The sequence below is a fragment of the Gavialis gangeticus genome, unplaced genomic scaffold, assembly GCF_001723915.1.
Source record: "Gavialis gangeticus isolate Ggan-Ray unplaced genomic scaffold, GavGan_comp1, whole genome shotgun sequence".
Taxonomy (NCBI): domain Eukaryota; kingdom Metazoa; phylum Chordata; order Crocodylia; family Gavialidae; genus Gavialis; species Gavialis gangeticus.
In genome coordinates, this window is record NW_017729022.1 from 182376268 (window position 1) to 182396956 (window position 20689).

Below are 20689 nucleotides of genomic sequence, written 5' to 3' on the forward strand. Positions count from 1 at the left end.
TGAAGTCCAGGAAAACTATATCCACTGCCACCCCTGCATCCAATGATCTAGTGACCTGGTCATAAAAGGCCACCAGGTTGGTCTGACAGGACCTGCCGCTGATGAACCCGTGCTGGTTGCCCCTGAGCATGCCGTTCCCTGCTGGCCCCTCCTGGATGTGTGCCAGAATAATTTTGTCGAACAGCTTGCCCAGGATCGAGGTAAGGCTGACTGGCCTGTAGTTCCCCGGGTCCTCTTTCCTCCCCTTTTTGAAGATGGGAACCATGCTGGCCCTCTTCCAGTCCTCCGGCACCTCTCCAGAGCACCACGAGTGTTCATAAAGCCTTGCCAGGGGCATAAAGCCTTGCCAGATAGCTCAGTAACTGTCAGACCCCAAGGCAGAAAATAGGCCAGTTCAAACAATGCTGCCTTTAACAATGTTTTTCCTTCCCTCCCCCAGAGTACTGGGATTGGAAGGGATCTCAGGGAAGGACCACAGTCACTGGCCAGCTACACAGTCAATATGAGAGCAGTCCTTCTCCCCTCCTCCCCCTCCCTCTCCTTACTTTCTGTTTCCCTGCAGGCAAGCCCAGCTTGAGCTTTGAAACTCAAAATGTTTTGAAACTTTCAAAATGTTTTGACTGCCCTTGTTTTGTTTCGACACTATTTTGAAGCCCTTCGTTTTGATTTCGCTGTTTGGAACTCGAAACAAGTCGAAACGAAACAGCCAGAAAAAGTTTGGCAGCCCTACTGAGTAAGCTATACAGAACCCAAGTAAACTTTTGTGAGTCTTCCTATACCGAGGGATTAATGCTTCACTTGTCCCCACACTCACATGACCTGTGTGGTTCTGCTGTACTAGGGGCAAGATGTATTGATACACAAACTTCTGTGTGGTGTGGAGCTTCCTATCTACCTATGTCAAGGGGATAGCCCAAGGCCATAGCTAAAAGATACCTTACTAAATACATCCCTGACTTTCCAACAAGCCTACTGCAGCTCAGGGCCACAAAGTTGCTTCATAGCTTAGGTAAAAGGATTCTCATTGCATGACCCCCTACTAAGAGACAAGCCTAGCTCCCCTGACTGGAAAATAACGTGACTTTACTCTTAGGGTATGTCTACACACCAGAATGAAGTGCAAGACAGAGACACCTGAGCTAGCTCTGGTACTGAAAACAGTACAGTTGCATTAATACAGCCCAGTGCTCCACCCAGGCTAAAAAATATGCTCTGCTTCTCAGCATGGCTAATTACCATCCTACAATAATGCAAGTAAACCTCTTCCAGCATACAAGCCAGCTTGTTCAGAGATGGCTTGGTGTAGCAGGGCACTAGAGTGCCTGCTACTGAATAATGGCAAAAGGTGCTTAGCTGCCACTCATTAGGGCAGCAGGTGGGAGTTGCTGTAGTAACTGACTGGGTCAGCTGACCGCCAGGGGGCAGGGCCTGGCCTTTATAACCAGAGAAGGCTGAGGCCAGAGGTTAGTTCCCCTCTGGTGGCCTCAGAAGCAGGAGCTCTGCTAAAGCAGACCAAAGCAGAGCTGAGCAGTACCTTAGAGAAGCCTGGTGGCTGGAGAGCAGCTGCTTGGCAGTACTGGGTGGAGGGAACCCAGAGAAGGAGATCTGTGAGTGAGGGAGCCAGGTTTGCCTGGAACTTATGTTGGGACCCCGGAGGGGGAGTTTTCCGTTGTGCTTGGAAGTTGTGTTTTGGGAGTTTAATTATTGTTACTAGACCGGAAGGCTGGGTGAGGCTGTAGGGGTGGAGGAGGCCTCATTAGGAGCTCCCCAGTAAGGTGGGGGTGCTCTGAGTGCCAGGGATGGCGCTGTAGTCGGCACGAGAAGTGCGAGGGTGCAAGAAGCACTGTTGGCCCAGTGGGTGAGGGTGCAAGAAGCGCGGTGCGAGTAGGCCCCAGTGGGGCACAGGCCCAAGAAGGTGGGCCTAGGGGGCCAGGTAAGGCTAAGGCTGCCTGAGCCCCAACTGTGACAAGCCCGAGTCGGGCATACGACCCTAGAAGGGGTCTGGGGCCAGGTAAGGCTGAGGCCACCTGAGCCCTGAGCGTGGGTGAGGCGCGGGAAGCGCAAGCAAGGCCCGAGTCAGGCATAGAACCCTAGCAGGGGTCTGGGGCCAGGTGAAGCTGAGGCCGCCTGAGCCCCGAGCGTGCAAAACGCGAGGAGCGCGCGAAGTGCGAGCAGTGGCCCGAGTCGGGCCAGGATCGAGGGGCGCGGGCCCAAGTGCGGGTGGCCGCAAGACATATGAGGTAGGCCCCAGTGGGGTGCTGCCTGGAAGGGGGAAGCCCCGAAAGGAGGCGAGCCCAGTTAGAAGCCCAGTGAGGGCAAGGAGCGCATGAGCGCAGAGGAGCAGGCCCCGGGAGAGAGGGGCGCGGGTACTGAGGAGAGCCTCTACGGAAGGAACTTTGGCAGGCAACTGGACCAGGCCTGGTGTAGCAAGGCAGGCACCGTGTCAGCGCAGAAAGAAAAGGCAGCCTCCCCTAAACACTTAAAGATCAAAGACGTGGCAGGTGAGATTGGTGAGGGTGCATTCTGACACCAGCTAGACACGGTAGCCAGGGGGCGCTAGGGGAGTTCACGGCACTCCTAGGGCATCCTGCCACACTTGGATATCTCTACGCAGCATTGCACAGTGTTGTGTAGTCAGCTTGCTAAGAGTGCGGCTGATAGCCACTCCATAGAACCTGCAAGAATTAATCTGGATGAGATGTGCTGACTTAGCATGTGGCCTTAGTTACAACAAGCAATGGAACCCTGTGACACTGAGGAGGCGTGGCTATAACTGAGGGTACAATTTATTCCCACGTGTTTTGAAAACAACTTCCCAAAAGCAAACACTTGTTGATACTACTGCTGCAAAAGCAAGGCTTGAAGACCCACAGTGGCAGAATTCAACCCAAGCCACATTTTTAAAATAGGGGCCCGTAACAGGGAGCCTAGAGCTCCACTTTAAACTGGAGAATTTATCGAGAGAAAATGCAGCAGACAGAACCCAGGCAGCTGAACATGGGCTGGTTGCAATAGGGTAACCGGCAAGGAAACACTGCAGCCCAGGCAGAGAGCTGTACAATCAGGAAAGGTGAACACTTGCAGCCAGCTGAAGGAGCACTGCTCTGAATAAGTTGGCTGCAAGCAAAAAGGCAGGCAAAAGTAAAAGGCTATAAGCACCTATTGCAGAGCTACTTCTGCAACAGTGTAATAGGGCAGAGACCTGCTATAGGCAACAAAGGCACTGCTAGAGCCACAGGGAGGCCCAGATAGAAATGCCTGCAGGTAGTTGGGAAAGTCACCTGACCAGAAAGGGGTGGGGCTGGGGCAGCTTATAGACCCAGAGCCTGAGCCAGGGCAGTCATTTTGACTCCAGAGGCTGCAGAGGAAGGAGCTCCAGAGCAGGAAAAGCAGAGAAGCTCCTGATGGACATTTGGGCTACCCTGGGCCAGGCAGATGAATACTGCTAATTTAAAGGGAATTGTAATAAAGGGTAGGGGGAAGTTATGAGAGTCATCCAAGGAGCTGCTATCTGGGTTAAGGCACCATGTGGAATTTGTGTTACAGCCAAGAAAGCTTATTCTCTTGCAACAGTTATGACCAGTGGTTTAGGTCAGGGACTATTAGGGGAAGTTAGAGGTCCCAGTGGTGCTCAGGGCATAGGCAACGTGTGGGGGAGGCACAGAGGACACATGCCCCTCCCCATTTCTGCACCAATGGTAGAGCATGGTGCTGCCACCTGGCTGGAACCAGGGCCCAGCAGCAGCAGATGCAGTGACGTGATTCTTGTGATGATGACAGGCCACAGGGCTGCAGCCTAGCCAGAGCCAGCACCCAGCAGCAGCGGAGGCAAGGCCAGTGGTACAAAGTTGTACCCCACCACTGTCCACACTTACGCATCGACTATGCCTGACAGACATGTGAGTGTCCTGAACCCTGCCAGAGGGCAGGGACTTGATTAAAGTTGAGAAAGACAGAGAGAGTCAAGTGAAAGCTTAATGTAGACTGAGGCACTGGGGGGGAGGGGGGACAGTGCCAGAGGGGCAAGAACTATAGGAGGCTAATTAGCCCACAGCCCAAGAGGGGCAGAGAGAGGGCCAGCAAGCCTGCAGCCTAAGAGGAGCAGAGACTGACAAAAGCACAGGGGCCTGAGGAGGTCCAGATATTGGACTGGGGCTAAGTGGCAACTAAAATAACTACCTGACATTATCTATGAGATATGAGCGTAGCTATAAGAGAGGTCAGAGGCTGTGAATATCCCACAAGGCAACAGGTGCTCTGAGAGCATGTATAGGCCAGGAGGGCCCATCTTGTAGAAAGACTAGTTTGGGGACTAACCAGGCCTGAGAGGGATTGGCTGGCAGGAAGTTAGAACAGGTCCCTTCCAGAATTAAGAAACATCAAGCCATGGCAGGCCGGAGAAAAGAGAGGGTAACCTAGAACCAGAGAACCAGGAGGTGCATGGCCACCAGGAGGCACACTGGTCACCCCTGAAGCACCAGTCCTGTTACAGGGCCTTAAAGCCATTTATATTAGGATCACAAGATCATACGAAAGTAGGACTGGAAGGGACCTCACAAGGTCATCTAGTCCAAACCCCTGCTCAAGGCAGAATTACCTCCAACTAAACCATCCCAGACAAAGGTCTGTCTTATGTGCTCTTGAAAATGTCCAGGGATTGAAGATTCTACAACATTTCCAGGTAGCTTGTTCCAATGCTTGAACACCCTCAAAGTCAGGAAGCTCCTCCTAATCTCCAAACTAAATTTCCTCTGTTGTAGCTTGAGGCTATTGCTCCTACTCTTATTCCCTACAGCCACAGAGAAAAGCCCATCTCCAACCTCTTTATAATTACCCTTCAGGTATTTGAAGGCTATAATCAAATCACACCTCCGACTTCTCTTCTCCAGACTCAATAACCCTAGTTCCTTCAGTCTCTTCTTGTAAGTCATACTTTCCAGGCCCCTAATCATTTGTGCTGCTCTGTGCTGGACTCTTTCCAATCTGTCCATATCCTTCTTGAAACATGGGGCCCAAAAACTGGACACAATACTCCAAGTGAGGCTTCACAATGCTGAACAGAGCAAAAAAAACCCTTCCCCTGATTTGCAAAGTGACACTCCTGTTAATACAATTCTATATACTGTTGGCCTTTTTACAACAAGAGCACACTGTTGACTCATATTCATCTTATGGTCTACTGTAACACCCAGGTCCACCTCTGCAGTACTGCAGCTTAGCAAGTCATTCCCCAGTCTGTACATGTGCATTCAATTATCTCATCCCAAGTGCAGGGCTTTGCACTTGTCCTTCTCAAATGTTTTCTGGTCGATCGTGGACCATTATTCCTGTCTAATCAGGTTTTCCTCTTGGTGAATCCATGCTGGCTATTCCTGTCTTGTTCTACTTTAGGTGCTTCACAACAGAAGCTCTATGATCCTTCCAGGTATGGAGGTCAGACTGATCCATTGGTAATTCTCTGGATCTTCCTTCCTCCCTTTCTTAAAGATGCCCTTTTGCACCCTCCTGGCTTTGTATAAAGATGCCTTGAACATCTCTTTGTGTAAACAAGATTCAGGCTTGAGATCTGTTCAATTCCAATAGCTCTTTCTGAGATCCCTTCAGCGTTTTTGCAGCAATAATGGCAGTGTCTGTTTTAACAGTTTCCCAACAGACTTAACAAAGCTAAAATCCATGAATAGTTAAGTAAGCCCTGAAGTCATTCTAACTAAATCCTGAATATAGCGGTAGCAAAATCAATGATACTGCTCAATGATATGGGCTTCAATGGGCAAAATAGAGCCTTACATACCATGCTTCTGATACTTTTCAGACTAAGGTAATATAGATATAGCATATGTAATACAGAGAAATAGTGCATGCATGTGTGGTACACACAAGCAATATCAACACCAGGGGCTTCCAGTAGCTCTCATCAGTAGTAATAATTGTTTACCAGATAAAAATTCCTGTAGGTATTAAATGAAGACTAGGGAAAAGCATGTTACTGACACAGAGAAAAGATTGTTGGAGGGTACACAAAGCCAGGAGCACAGCTGTGAGGTTGCTCTGGCAGAGACTGTCCAAGCCAATAACACAGTCTTTTCAAACATGCACATTATAGTCTTTGTGGCATTTGTAATTTGTTAAAACTCTTAATCTGTCACTTATTCCCAACAGTAAGAAACAAAAAAACCCTGTACTCCAGTCTTAACTATATAGACCTGTACAGACCAACTCTTTGTATAAGTTTTACAGCCTTTATCTTCAAAAAGCAGGAATGTATTAACGGAAAGGCTGAGATGGGAATGATTTATAGAAACACACACAGATGTGCCTGGGCTCTCACACTCAGGACTGAGATGTATTGTAACACTCGCATGCAGGAAAACACGCTAGTAAGACCCAAATCAACAAACTTAGGGAGATAGCAATGGCAATTCAGGTGGAGAAATAAACAACTGGCACCATTTAAATGAACTCTATGTCTGAAAAGCCAAATGTTAAAACTGCTGATATTTCATTTTGTTAGATATACTGCATTTGGTGTTTATGGCTTAGTGCTGTTGCCAGAGAGCCCCAGGAGCATCGGACTGGGAGCACAGCCAGTGTCTACCAACTTAGTTGGACCACTGTGGATACACAGAGATCCAATATTCCTCTGATTTAAAGCTCTCAGGCAGATTTTCAGTTTTTTTTATTTATAGCTAGCATGTGTGGATTGAAATAAACTAGTCATTTAATATGCTGTGCAATTAAGAGTGCATTTTTTCCACATAATTCCTCATTCCTGTAGCCTATTTCAAAGCTCAAAGAATTGGAGGCTCTGAGCAATTCTGTCTTATCCATTCATCTATGAACATACACACAGAGATGCAGCAATGTAATTCCTTTCCATCAAAACAGAAAAAAACTAATATTCAGTGCTTCTATAAAAGTTGGACACTGATGATGACCATCTGTATAAATATTGTACCTGGTTCAGTCATGTGCACTTTAAGATTTTTCCATCCCTTGCCCCTTAGGCCCAGCTTTATATGCCTTTTATATAAAGCTCCGAATTGCCAGTTCAGACAGCCCTGGGGCTCTATTTCTTAACATTTTAAGATCTCCTTCTGCTTGAAGTTGAAATACCTGCTCCCTAAAAACACACTACAGAAAATCAGAGGAAATCTGCTGTTCATTAATTTCACAAAAGATGAGTGTAAGAGCCAGAACAAAATTAAAAAGGATTATCTTAAATAGAAGCATATTTTATCTTTGGGGAATATTTTAGGCATCTACATAGAAAATGAAATAAAAAACAAAAGAGTGCAAAAATTTTATGGGGGCATGTAGGATGCTTGCCATCTGCTGAACACACATGCCTGCCAAATATTGCAGATTCGCACCTTGAGTTTGGAAATCAAGTTCACACAGCAAATCCATGCATTTGTAAGTGTGCCTGAATTCCACCATGCTTTCCTCTACTTAGTTGTACCTGAATGACTGTATCACCTATTTCTTAGAACAAAGAGTCTAATTTTGCAATGTCCTGCTGTCTGTTGACTTCACACTTGATAGGTTTGCAGAACTGGGCCAATAAAACAAGAGAACGAGTGCGAGGGAGGTCAGAGCCTCCATTCAGAATGACTAGCTAAGGAAAAGAGTAACATCGCATAACTTAAGGAAAAATGCCTCTTTCAATTCTGAAAAAGCAATCAATAAGAAAATCCTAAAAGACTGAAAGATATTAACAGGGACCCTCACCTGTCAGCTCATACTGAGAAAAGAACTGTAACTTTCATGAAAAGATGGCTTAATCAATTTACATCCACAAGTTTTAATTCACATAAACCTGTTCCCTCTCTGTGTCAGTTAACTCAAAACAGAAGGGACATTGCACCCATAATTTAAAATGCATTAAATTGACCAAGCCTAAGATAGCAACAATAAAATGAGGTTGCAGGCAATTCAATTTAAAAGAAGTATTAATGTTATGAGATCCACCTAATACCCAATGCCTTTTTTATAGTGATTCCTCAAATGGAAAAAAAATCTTTAAAATACCCCATACTGCTTTATATTTTTAGATAACTTTTTTATCCTTTAGAGTTCAGAATTAGGAGTATAGACGTTACATTTTTCTAGGTTTAATCCAGACTACAGCCATCACTACATACACTTGGACATCTGTAGCCCAAATTAAAACTGGCTCCAGTTCAAATTAACTAATCCTCATGAAATCAGGATTAAAGTTAATGCACACTAGGGCAGCCTGAATTAGGCAATTTAAACTGTATTAGTTAACAGGTATATACCATATTGCTTTTAGGAAAAACTGTCCTTAGGAGCTCAGATAAGCATTCCTTAATAGATAGCCTCTTTTGTGGTGCAAAATGCTTATCAGGCACAAAACAACACCTTTACAAAGTCAAATGTGTCAACAACACCTTATCCTGACTACGTATCAGTATCCTGACTAAGCCCCCAGCCCTACTGAAGCACATCTGGTCTGTGAAGAAGGGGCATGACCCCCTTAATGTTTCTTAACCCTTAAATTGAAATTTGATTTGACCTGTGTGATGTGAATCAGTTAACACAGTTTAGAAAATCATGAGCATGTCTACAAACAGCCCTGGGTTCTATATCTAACTAAAAACTTTGATAAGAATATGTCTAGACTGCACCTTGTGTAGGCATATATGCCCTCAGTTTAAATCAGCTCAATTTGGATACTTCTAGCAGAATAGCTATGGAAGCACATAACTCAGGACAGGCTGAAAAACCTGTCTGAAACAGCATGGTTACATACTCAGGCACTTAACATGTACTAGGTTTTTAGGTTGTTGTAGCTACACTGCCAAGAGTACGTGAGCCATGTAGTTTAAAGCTAGGGTGAGTATGTCAACACCTGTGATTCCCAAAGGGTGTGCCTCAAGATCCCTGTGTGCAGAAGCAAATGCTCTTCTCCCCAACCTAGCACCCTGCGCCTATCCCAGTTACTCCAGCAGCACCTGCAGCTACTCTTCTGAAGAGTGCCACCACTGCTGCTGCCTTCTCCCACCCTTCCCTGCCCCCAGGCAGCCTTGTACCAGCCCTAGGGTAACCACGCATCCCTAATTGGGTGGGACAGTCCTGCAATGAGAACCTCAAGTCCCAGTCCTGGGCGTCATGACCGCAGGACAGCATTTGTCCTGGATTTGCAGCACCTGCAGGGATTGGGAAATAGCTGTTTTCCCCTTGCAGGCTGGCAGCAGGGTGCTAAGTTCATGTGTGCGCCCGCACAAGTGCACATGGCTAAGAGATGCAGCTGGGCAGCATAGACATCAGCTCCCTGCAGGTAAGTCAATGGTGGGGGGGTACAGATCAATGCCCCCATGGTGAGTCAGCAAGCAGGGCAGGGGCTGGGCATGCTGCCCAAGCAGGGTGGTGCATGGGGCTAGGACAAGGAGCGGGACAAATGTGGGAGGCTCCTCCAGGGAGCAGGGGGAATGTGGAGCACATGCCCCACCAGGTTTGTGCACAGGGCAGAGGCAGATGTGGGCTACCTACTGCGGTCTCAGGGGTCCCCACCCTGCTGCAGGGAGCCCTGCGCTGGCCGTGCCACCATGGTGAGGCGCCCCCTGCCCACCTGGCAGCAGCAAGGGCAGGGGTGGTAGCAGCATGGAGCTGTGCCCCCTGCTGCTGCTGGGTGGGCAGGGGTCAAGCAGCCAGCATGGGGATCCCAGGGGAAAGGCAGCAGAGCAGGGTGCCATGAGCCCACAGCAGGTAGCCTGCATCCGCTCTGCTCCTTTCAGCTAGCCATGGTGATGGCAATAGCAGGACAGGTGAGAGGTGGGCATGTGTCCTGTCTTCCCCTTTTGAAAAGGTGATCACTCTAGCCACGCCCCCTCACCCCCCATGCTCCCAGCAAAAAGGTCTGCTGGGTGTAGGCGAGTAAGTGCACACAGAGCTGCAGTTTGCAACCTGGCTCATCCCTTTCACTCCTCCCATGTTCCTAGGGTCAAGTGGGCCTGCAAGGGTGGTCACTGGCATGCAAGACCCTACAGGGGCAGCCTCAGCAGGATGGCCTGCCCTTGCCCTGAGGTACAGACCAGAGGTTGGGGGGGAGCAGACAGTGAAAAGCGCAGGGCTCAGCCAGGTGAACATCTGCCCCCACTGCTTAAGTGGCACAAGCTAAATTAGTGATTCTCAACTTTTTTAGCTACAGGCTTCCCTCCCACACACACACTTTCGGTGTTGAGATCTCTCAGTGATTTTCAACTGGGGTGCCATGAAATTCAGAAAAGTTACAGAGGGGTACCTGGAGACTAAAAAGATTGAGAACCACTGGTATAGAAATTTATCTTTGCTTAAACAAAAATATATTTGGTGTCATTTGTTAACAGTACATTTAACACTGGTATAATTTCTTCCTGAATTCTTTGTTTTGAATAAGAGATATATAAATATATGTACACACACGCACCCATTTGGTGTGCCACCAATTTTAATCCATTAAAAAAAGCATCCCAAGTATCAAAAATTGAGGAAACACTAGTCTACATGTGGTGCGAACTGCACCTTTGATACCAGGATAGACCTACCTTTCTTAGAATAAAGCTGTATTATTTGTCTTTCATCTTAAGCTTTAAGGTTAATTGGCTTACCTTTCTTCTCATTCCCAGGATTTGTACTGAATCTTAGAGATTTCAGCATTCTACAGAATTAGACCCTTGCTGCATTTCCTTGTCTGTAAAATAGGGATAACAACACTTGACCAACCTTATAAGCTGTAATATATTTGCCAGCATCATCATTTTGGCAAATCCATCCACTCAATAAAGTATTTACTCCTGAGCTGGGAACCTAACCTCTCCAGAAACTATTAGACCCTCTAGTTTCCCCAAACCTCCCTGTGGCTCTCCAAAAACCCTCTCCCCCTTACATGCCTTCTGAAGAATTCAAGCAGCAAGACCCCTGCCTCCACAGAAAGCCCTTTGAGGCAAATCTGTTGTCAATCCAACTGCTTTTACCAGCTCAAAATCAAACAAACTTTTCAAAAGTGATGTTTGTGGTTTTTCTGTGTGGTTGACCTAGTGGGATAGGGGGAATTAAACTTAAAATGGATTAAAACATTCTTCTCAGTCACAGATAATTAATCTGTGAAACTCACTACAAGCCAATATTACCAAGGGAAATAGCTTCATAAGATTTTGTTGTTGTTTTTGTAGGAGCGGGAGGGGTGCAAAAAGGAAATGGATTTGACATTTGTATGACTACATTCTGTAGTTACATTAGCTAGGCTAAAATTACAAGTATTATCACTATTCATGCTGAAAGCTGCAAACTGATCTTCAGCTGTGGTCTAAGGGGGAAACCAATTTCTTCCATACTTAATTAGTTGTACTGAAGGACTTCACCCTGGTTCTCTGAAAACATCAGACCCTATAACGTTTTAATAAGCCTTAGCAAACTGATCCGTCCCTCCTGGGGCTCCATGCGTGGTTAGTAAGGTGACCAAATTTTAAAATAAAAGAAAGAGAGACTTTAAGGCAATTTTTAGGCCCAGGAAATACTCAGATAGAAGAAAAAAGGGCACTCAAAAATAATATGGGATGGTATCACCAGATTCTAACTTGCCCCAACACAGGCGAATTTCTCAACCAAGGGAATATTTTCTAATGCAGTCATTCACACCACAATGTTATTCATGAAACAAGTGTCAATTTCCCACTGAGCAAAAGAAAAGCTGGGAAAGCGTGGACACTTATTGACCTGGCTTCTTCCTCTCCCTCTTCCATTGGACCATTCCCAATGGACAAAGGAAAAACCTTGTTCAGTGCAGCCATGCCTCCTGAACATGTATTTTGTAGTTTTTAAGTTCAGGACACTGGGGGAACAGGAACAGGACACTGAGAACAGACCTGTGATTTCCGTGGCCCTTGGGGCAGGATATACCCTGCCGCATCCCCCAAGAAAGTTGGCCCCCAGGGAGCCCCAGGCTCTGTGCTTGCAGGCCTGTCAGTCTTGCGCCTTTGTGCTGCACACAACGGGGCTCCTGCCTGGTTCAGGGATCATTTTAAAAGGATGGGCCTGACTCCAGACTCGAGGGGGAAGGTCTCTAGTACTAGTGTAAAGCACTGGTAATGAGGAAAGCTGCTGCACTGCCTTAAGCCACCATTGCCATTAAATAGTAAATGATCATATTGGAAGCTCAAAATTATCTCATTCGCTGAAAAAATATCCTACACTGGGAAATATGCAAATAAGTCTTCTTCTTATTGACTTTACATTGCTCAGTATAACTCACCAGTGAGTGAGAACTGAGTTGTCAATTTTGAAGCCCCTCTTCATTTTGAGGCAAGATATTATAAGAAAATGCCAACAGCGAACACAGACGTCAGCGAAGAGTCCCTGAGAGTGACTTGGGTTTTGCATATGTAGCATCAATGCGCTGCCTCAAAGTCATGCAAAAACTCAGAAATCATCCAAAATCATCCTACTTGTACAAAAGTGAAGTTTACTTCCTACCTATGGAGACTTTTTACCATCTTGTACCATCTACATTTTCCCCAGAGCCTGACAAAGAGACTTTGATCCCGAAAGCTTGCAGAAAAGGACAACATTCTTGCCGTTTTCCAGTTGGTCTGATAAAAGGTATCATTTTGGAACCAACAGTTCTAGTTTTTTGTGTGTCCTACATTTTGAACAATTTTACTATGATTGTACATCGTACAAGGGTTGCAATTCTCCTACAACTATGCTCACTTGGCAACACAGCCCTAAATGGAGGCCAGGAGGGAGCCCCATCCCAAGTCGAGACACAACCCGCCTGCAGCCACATCCCCCGTGAGCGCCAGCAGACAAAACGTGTCTCTGAAACTAGATAAAGCGACCACGCATGCGCGGGCCGTCCAGACGCTCAGGAGGAGCCTAAGCGCTGACTGGGCTATGCAATGGGGGCGGGGCGCCCGTTCCGCCTCGCTTTCATGGTTCCCATAGCAACCGGGACGTCGGCGGCCTAGACGCTCCCGGTCAGACATGGCCCTGCCGGAGCCAGTCCGGAGGCGGCTCAGCAACTTCAGCCGGACTGTATTCAGCGACAGCAACCGCACCGGCCCGGAGTACCCCGACGGCGGCTGCAGCCCGGGTAAGGCCTGGCTCCTGTGCCAACGGCAAAGATGGCGGCGGTGGCGGCACCCTCACGGGTCGCTGCCAGGAACCAAAATGGCGGCCCAGATGCCTCCTGTCCGCTTGCTCATAGAACCAACGGCGCAGCCACTCCTGCACTAATTCACTCACTCGCAGGCGGAGGAGAGAGCCTCCCTCCCAACCTGCGAGTGAGCAGTCCCCCCGGCGGTTCAACGCCTGCGGCAGCGAACAGCGGCGCCGTCACATGAGGGGGGCGGGGCGCAGGAGGCGGGGCCGGAACGGCCTAGGCCGACAGAAGAGCCGCGCCAGGCACGGTGGGCGTATGCACAGTGGTCCCGGGTGAGCTGCACCGCCTTTGCCTGTAAGCCGGTCCTGCCAAGGCCCAAGGCTGGCTTTTCTCTTAATGAATTAGATCAGTGGTCTCCAAACTTTTTTGATCGTGCACCCTTATCAGTAAAAAAATTTTGAGCACGTACCCCCAGTATATGTATATTTATATAAATATAAATAGAAGTTCTAATATTTTCTTCCCGCACCCCAATGGATTGTCTTGTGCACCCCACTTTGTAGACCACTGAATTAGATACCCAGGTTGTAGCAACATGAGGCAAAAGGAATCAGAACTCGTGGTAAAGGTGACATCTGTTATTAGACCAACTAGATTTTTGCAAAAAAGAAAAAGGTCTTTAATTGCAATTAAAGAAAGCTTGCAAGTGAGGGATCCTTTGACCGCAGCTGACTTCCTACCACAGGGGCAGGGGGCTGGACTCAGTTATCTCCCAAGGTCCCTTTCAGACCTAATGTCTATGAAATCTGTGAAGCCTTTTTTTTTTTTCCAAAAATCTAGTTGGTTTAATAAAAGATATCATCCCTACCACAAATTCTGAATTGGATAGAGGTACACATGGGTGGGCGTGTGGGCGTATTTACACACATGCAAACAGGCACACACGCACAGGTGTACGTTCACACCCCTAACTTTCCTGAACTCAAGCTCTCTTCATCAGTGGCAGTGAAAGGTCTAGGCCAGCAGTTCCGAATCTGTAGTACACGTACCACCAGTGGTATGCAGACACCCTGGCAGTGGTATGCATGAACAAATGTATTATTATTATTTTATATGACAAATTTGTGGTGATATTTAAGGTTGAACTGAAAAATTTGCTGGTGGTGCTTAAGGTTGTATTGTTTTAAATTGGTGGTGCACAATTTGTCAGAGTTTGGGAACTGTTGGTCTAGGCTCCTCTTTTCACAGCATCTGCTAAAGTGGGGTGGACTTCAAGAAAGCTTGTTCTCTCTCTGTATAGATATATACACACACATATAAAATCTTAGTTATTTAGTCTGTAAGGTACATACCTACCCTGCCTTCTGCCTGTCTTTTTAATTTTTTTTTAATACCAAAACAGCCTGGCTCCAGGGCTCCCAGGACTGTAGAAAAAGTACCAGAGGTAATTGAACTAGTAGTATGGGCTCATCCCCTTCAGTAAACAGCACTGTTCCATTTCTGAACCCCCTGAACCTCTTCTGTCCCTGCAACTTGGGGGTTTTCAGGTGCTAAAATAACACAGGCTGTCATGGGCATGGGATTTACCCATTTCAGTGCTTAAATTCTCTGAGTCCCCTCTTTATAATAGCAAGCAGCATACTTTATAAAGCCTGGTTCAATACCTTCCAATTCTCCACAACCTTTAGTATCAAATAGGATTTTTTTTTACGTAAAAAATGACAAATGAAGAAATACTTTGCTGTTTGTAATACAAGGAATAAGATAAACAAACACACCCAGTATCTTACTCCAGTGTGTCCTACTATGCTGTACAGTAAGCAGCAATTAAATTAGTTCAAGGGGGGAGGAAGAAGGTGACATTTTTGGCTACTTTTGTCAACTATTTACCTGAAACTCAATCTTAAATCCTAATCCAAGTATTAGAATTTGGCCTAATATTGAAATATTAGGACAGGTATTTCAGAAATGTACCCATTGGAATAATACTTAGAACAACCCAGTGTAGCATAGCATCACAAGATGGTGACACAGAAAATTAAAAATCTTGGCCTCTGTCATTAATCAAAAGCATTACCATTATCCATAAATAACTTGCAACAGTTTAAAGTGCCTCCTTGTAATTAGAAGTTACTTATCCGTTGAAGGGTAAGCTGCCGATATCAACTGATATGTTGCTCCAGTTCTGAACGGCCCTCTAAAAGCAGTTCCTTTTCTAATATCTGAAAATGAACTGTCCTGCATTCATCAGGACAGGTTGCAACTAAGAAAGCAAGTTATAGCTAAGTAATGAAAATGTTTTGGAGTGTCTATAGGTCATCTCCCATTTCTACTAGTTTTTGATACATAAAAATGTTGGATTATTAAACATATGTCAGTCATCTTGCACGTTCCGTTTTTAGTGTAGACAGTCTCCTCTTTACACTATTACCTTAAAGCCTTGTCCCAGTTACTTTACTATATTCTCCTGCCCTTCCACCTAGCTAATTAATTATCACGAATACTTCAGCATCTGACAAAAAGATTTCTGGGATATGTCTGGGAATTGAAGGTACCATGACTGCATGAGGCTGAACTGGAAACAATGATGATGCTTGCTGAGGTAGAGCAAGGACTTGTAGGAGACTAGAAGTCAAAGAGAAACTAACCAGTACTTGAAGATAGGTTCAATGATATAGTGTTGTGACATATCAGGACACAAGCCTTAAAAGAAAAAAAAAGATACAGAACTTTTGGGTTGCACCTGTGGAAACAAGGAGATGTTTAACAGGAAATGGAAATGAGATCATAAGAACTTGGCACCTGCCCACAAATAGTAGCAAGTGCCAATTCTTCTGAGCTGTTCTTTGGGACGTAGGAGAAACAGATCGTTAGTAATTCATTCAGGTATTTATTAATATCATACTAAATATGAGGTAATGCGAATAAGCTTGTCTAATTAAAGGCAAAACTGTTCTCTTGTGTTCTTTTTTAAATATAGAACTTTTTTTAATACCAAGTCTAATCTTTTGAACCTGTGGATGAATTTGAAGTGTTGTGGAACTCTACTATCTGCATATTATCACAGGGCTCAAGAGTTCTGGTTTTTCAGGTTTTATCAACTAACTTCGTCCTCACTACAGTGTTTGGTTTTCAATTCCATTTTGTTTGATGGACATTCCAGTTAGGTAGCTTGTTTAAAAACAACCTCCCTCCCCCAAAACCAACTATGCACAAATTACATTTGATTGACATGGCTAAAGGCCAGTGATCCGTCATGAGGGCGGATTGAGGTCATGACAGAGTTAACAGCTGGTTTGGTGGGTAGCTGTTTTTAAAAAGTAGGGGCTACTGCCTGTCAGATTCAAGAAGCATTAATGGCATTGTGAACAAACAGTACAAGTTTCCCTACCAACATGCAGGGCTAGAGATCCTGGCCTCTGGGGATCAGTAATGAATATAAGCATAATCTAATTTTGTGCTTAGCTAATTGTGAGTTGTTTTGCTGAACTGTCAACAGGAGGAATCACTTGTGGTTCTTGCAATATATCTATCCAGTAAGACTTGGGCTGAGCCCATCAGCTCAGTTTACAGAGACTACTGAAGAGTTACTAGATGATGCTTCTCAGTCCTCTTTCATTAGGCATCAAAATTATACTATCTACTGAGTAGTGAAAAGCTGCAATTTATGATAGATTTTGTAGAATGCTGTAGGACAGGAGTATCAAACTTATCTGGCCCCACAGGCCAGATGAGTGGCACAGGGTGAGATCAGCTCCATAGACTGGCCCAGCTGGATCCAGTGTGTGGGGAATGCTTCATGTGGTGTGTGGATCCAGTCCAAGTTCTGGGCAGCACGGCAACCTGGATGATAGGGCTCTGCAGGCATCTTTGATATCCTGTTACAGGCAATGATTTAGCATAGGGGAGTCAAATTTATTTGGCCCCACAGTTTTAGGCAAACTTTGGACAATTTAACACTTGATACTCATTTGTCCAAGTTTGAAAATCAGTCATTAACATATTGATTGAAAGTTACTCTTTTTGAGGTAGTTGTGTCTTTCTCCACTGTATTTGGAAAGAGAATGTATGACAAACAGGATGATGAAAGCTCCCTTTTCTCTCCAGATAATGAAATAGTTTCAAGTTTGCCGTTGCAGATGTCCCTCTATTTCAACCTCTACTTTTTCCCATTCTGGTGGGTGAGCAGTGTTGTCATGCTTCAGCTGAAGGTGAGTCTTTAGATAGAATGAAAGTTGAAGGGTGCAATTTTCTTTTGTCAGTCTTATTTCTTTGTCCCATCTTAAAAAATTACCTCTTCCAGTCAATAATTCTAATCCAGATGTGGAAAGTTAATAGATTAAAGGATCTCAAGGAGGAGTGTATAAGTATTGGGGTATGAGGAGGAATAGGTCTCGACAGAGTTAATAGCGAGTTTGATAGAGAGCTGACTGAACAGCAGGGGCTACTGCCTGTCAGATGCCAGAAACATTGCCAGTGTTGCACAGATCTCATACACAATATACTGGCTGCTGTAGGAGTTGTATAAACTAGGCATAGTTCTGTTCTCACAAAGTTCTTATTCTTTTTCCCTCTCTCTAGTACTCAGTCTTGCCAGATTACTACAAGTTCATCCTGGTCACAATAATCATCCTTGCCTCTCTAATTGAGGCCATCCGACTGTATCTGGGATACATAGGCAATCTGCAAGAGAAGGTAGGTCCCCATCATCTCCCAGAGCAGTTAATTCAGGATTGCATTGACTGTTAAAAAGACTTACTAACAGGTAAGTTTTCAATGTAGGTTCAATACCCAGGCAAAAATGCTTCCAGTTGAATTAAAAGTTTATTGCATTTTCCATTCAACTCCTTAAATCACCCCCTTGTTTTGTTCGTTCTTCTGAGGACCCTTCTCTCTGCCTCCCCTCTCTTCTCAAAACCTCTCCTACATGAAACTCCACATGACTAAAACCCTTCTCTCCGTCTGCATACAAGTTTCTAAAAGCCATTAACGCTGCAGTCATGATGCACGGGTTTGCATTCAGAATTATGGAGGTACTCTGTAGAGCAGAGCATGATTCCTTTGGAACTGGCTAGATCATGATTCCAACTAGCATATTGCCACTATACTGTGGTACAGATCTCTCTCTTTCCAGTAACTAGGTTATTTTTGTTGTTGCTTACTCCTTTATACTTTTAATTCCCTTCTTACCTCTCCTCAGAATACTGGAAGATCACCCTGACTGTTCCAGATCTTACCATTTCCTTAATTACATTGATAAAATGAAATGGCTGAGAATAATGCTGTTCACACCAGCATCACACTGTTCCAGCACACCTCAATAAAGTATCCAGCAGAGGTGTAACTAAATTTTTTCTCCCCCTGCCCAGGAGGTGAAAGAGGTGCCCAGCACTCCAGAGTCTCATCTTCCCGCACACAAAGCAGTAATGCTGCTGTTGTCACAGGGTTCCCCACACATCAGCTGTTGCTGCCACTGCATGGGCACCCCCTCTAAAATCAGTTATTGAGGGCTGGTGCCTCTCAGAGATCAGATCTGTGTTCACCACCCTTAGTTATGCTACTGGTGGCCAGCAACTGAGCTGGCTTAACTGCTGGTGAAGCCATTTTATAGGCAGAAGGAGGTCACAGATTCCTTCACGTTCCTGTTCATGTCCACTTTTTTCACATCATTGTGTGACAAAAAGGGCATACTTGTTTGGAAGTCTAGTAACAGAGTGAAAAGACCAGCAATCAAATGTCACTTGGTTTCTTCTGTTACCAGGCTGTTTTGAAACCCATAGATGCATCAGCAAGTCTAGGGCTTCCCTGCAGAGCCAGTTGTATTGGTGAAAAGAAAACATGAGAAGCCCACGATCTTGTTCTAAACACTCCCTGCAACAAGAATCCTTGTGCCACTGTACTGAAACATCAGTTCATCATTACAACCTTGGGTATCTGTGTTCTATTCTTAGTAGAGCTGGTCAGCAATGGGATTGCGCCCTGCTTGTGATTTGTCAACAAAAAAACCTGAAAAACCACAAATTTTCTGACACTAAAATGATGCCATGCTGCTTCATATTAATTGCAGTTCCAGTTATCTTATGCTCCCATTTTTCTTCATAAGCTGGGCTCACACTACCTGATACGTGACATATTTTAGTATCGTGTATATTAAAGTCATGGCCACAAGTGTACTATGGGAGAGGAGTCCACACAGTAGAGAATGCCAACAGAACAATCAGACTACAATGTACCACCGTACTGTAATGCCGTATTGAAAGCAAAAATGTGGTGTTTCAGGCATTCTGGTTCTTGTCAAGCAAACTTTTTCCACAAAAAGGCACTTTCCCAAAAGGTTTATAGAATCTAAAACCCATTTTTCTATGGAAAAACAGTTTTGATAGAATATTTCCAAACAGCCCCATTTCTTAGTGATCCCACAGCATATGTAGGCTTTAGGGAGATGAAAAATTAACTTTATAGCAAAAGATTTAGAAAAATCCTTTTTAATAGTATAACACAATGCTTGAATTATAAAACCTGCCAGCTTTTATAATTATTAACATTTCCTGTTATGTTTGTCTGTTGTAGGTCCCTGAGCTGGCTGGTTTCTGGCTCTTGAGTCTTCTCCTTCAGTTTCCCCTAATTCTCTTCTTGCTCTTTAATGAGGGTCTGAAGATCCAGCCACTGGAGCGTGCAGTCCACATCATCTTTGCCTTCTTCCTCACCTTTCAGGTCATTGCAGCTTTTCTTGCCTTGAAAAGAATGGTTAGCCAATTGGCAACTCGCTTTCACCTTCATGAATTTGACCAGCTGGACAGACATTCTGCACCTGATTATCCAGCCTGGGAGAAGAAGAGAGTACAGGCTCCCTGGGTGGCTGGATCACACTTGGAAGCAGCTCGTCCAACAACCATTGACTGGGGTTCTGCGCTTAAGGCTTGACAAGCTACCAGGGTAGAGTCTGGGAATGAGTGTCCCTTGCTGCTTTGGATTAACTTCAGCCTTCTTGCTCACCAGACATTAAAAGTAGCTCTTATGCAGCAGGCAGTATTTAACCCAGGAGATATGAACTCCATTCTTTGTGATCAGTTACACAGTGGACTTCAATTTGCATGCATGTCATATGGAGTTTGTAGATTTTATACTTTATACTTTAGCAAGTATGAAATTTCTTTTACTTGTATACAAAAGATTTCTATTTTCATGACCATTTTGCAATGAAATGTTTTGTTTACAATAAATTCACAAAAGTGTTTTTATTTATGTCCGCATGGTGGTATAATCCAGAGTGCTTGGGAGTGTAGGACCACCACAGGAGGCAGGGGGCAGCACAAAGGGGAGACAGCCATTGAAAACTGCATCAGTTATTTCATTGCTACAGCTCTGCATGTAGCTGGCATGCTCTCCTTATTAATAACCCTCCACTGGGGCAGGTCCCCTATACATCTGGCACAAACCCAGAAAGGACAGAAAAAGAGTATGCTTTCAGCAACCCCTCTTCACTAAACTTATTCAACATTCCTAGAAACAAAGCAGAAAGTTAGAAGAAAAAAATACAGTTAAAAATGCTCAACAGGAAAGAAGGCCAGCCCCAGCTATTTCACT

General features: G+C 45.1%; 1 protein-coding gene across 1 annotated transcript; it reads left to right on the forward strand.

Moving 5' to 3' along the window:
* The first annotated feature begins 12865 nt into the window (after window positions 1–12865).
* TMEM17 (transmembrane protein 17) lies at window positions 12866–20343 on the forward strand. The gene is made up of 4 exons (XM_019516612.1): window positions 12866–13093; window positions 17210–17313; window positions 17684–17797; window positions 19673–20343. Exons 1-4 carry the CDS (start codon window positions 12985–12987, stop codon window positions 20024–20026), a joined length of 681 nt encoding a protein of 226 aa, XP_019372157.1. The 5' UTR covers window positions 12866–12984; the 3' UTR covers window positions 20027–20343.
* Window positions 20344–20689: the final 346 nt, after the last annotated feature.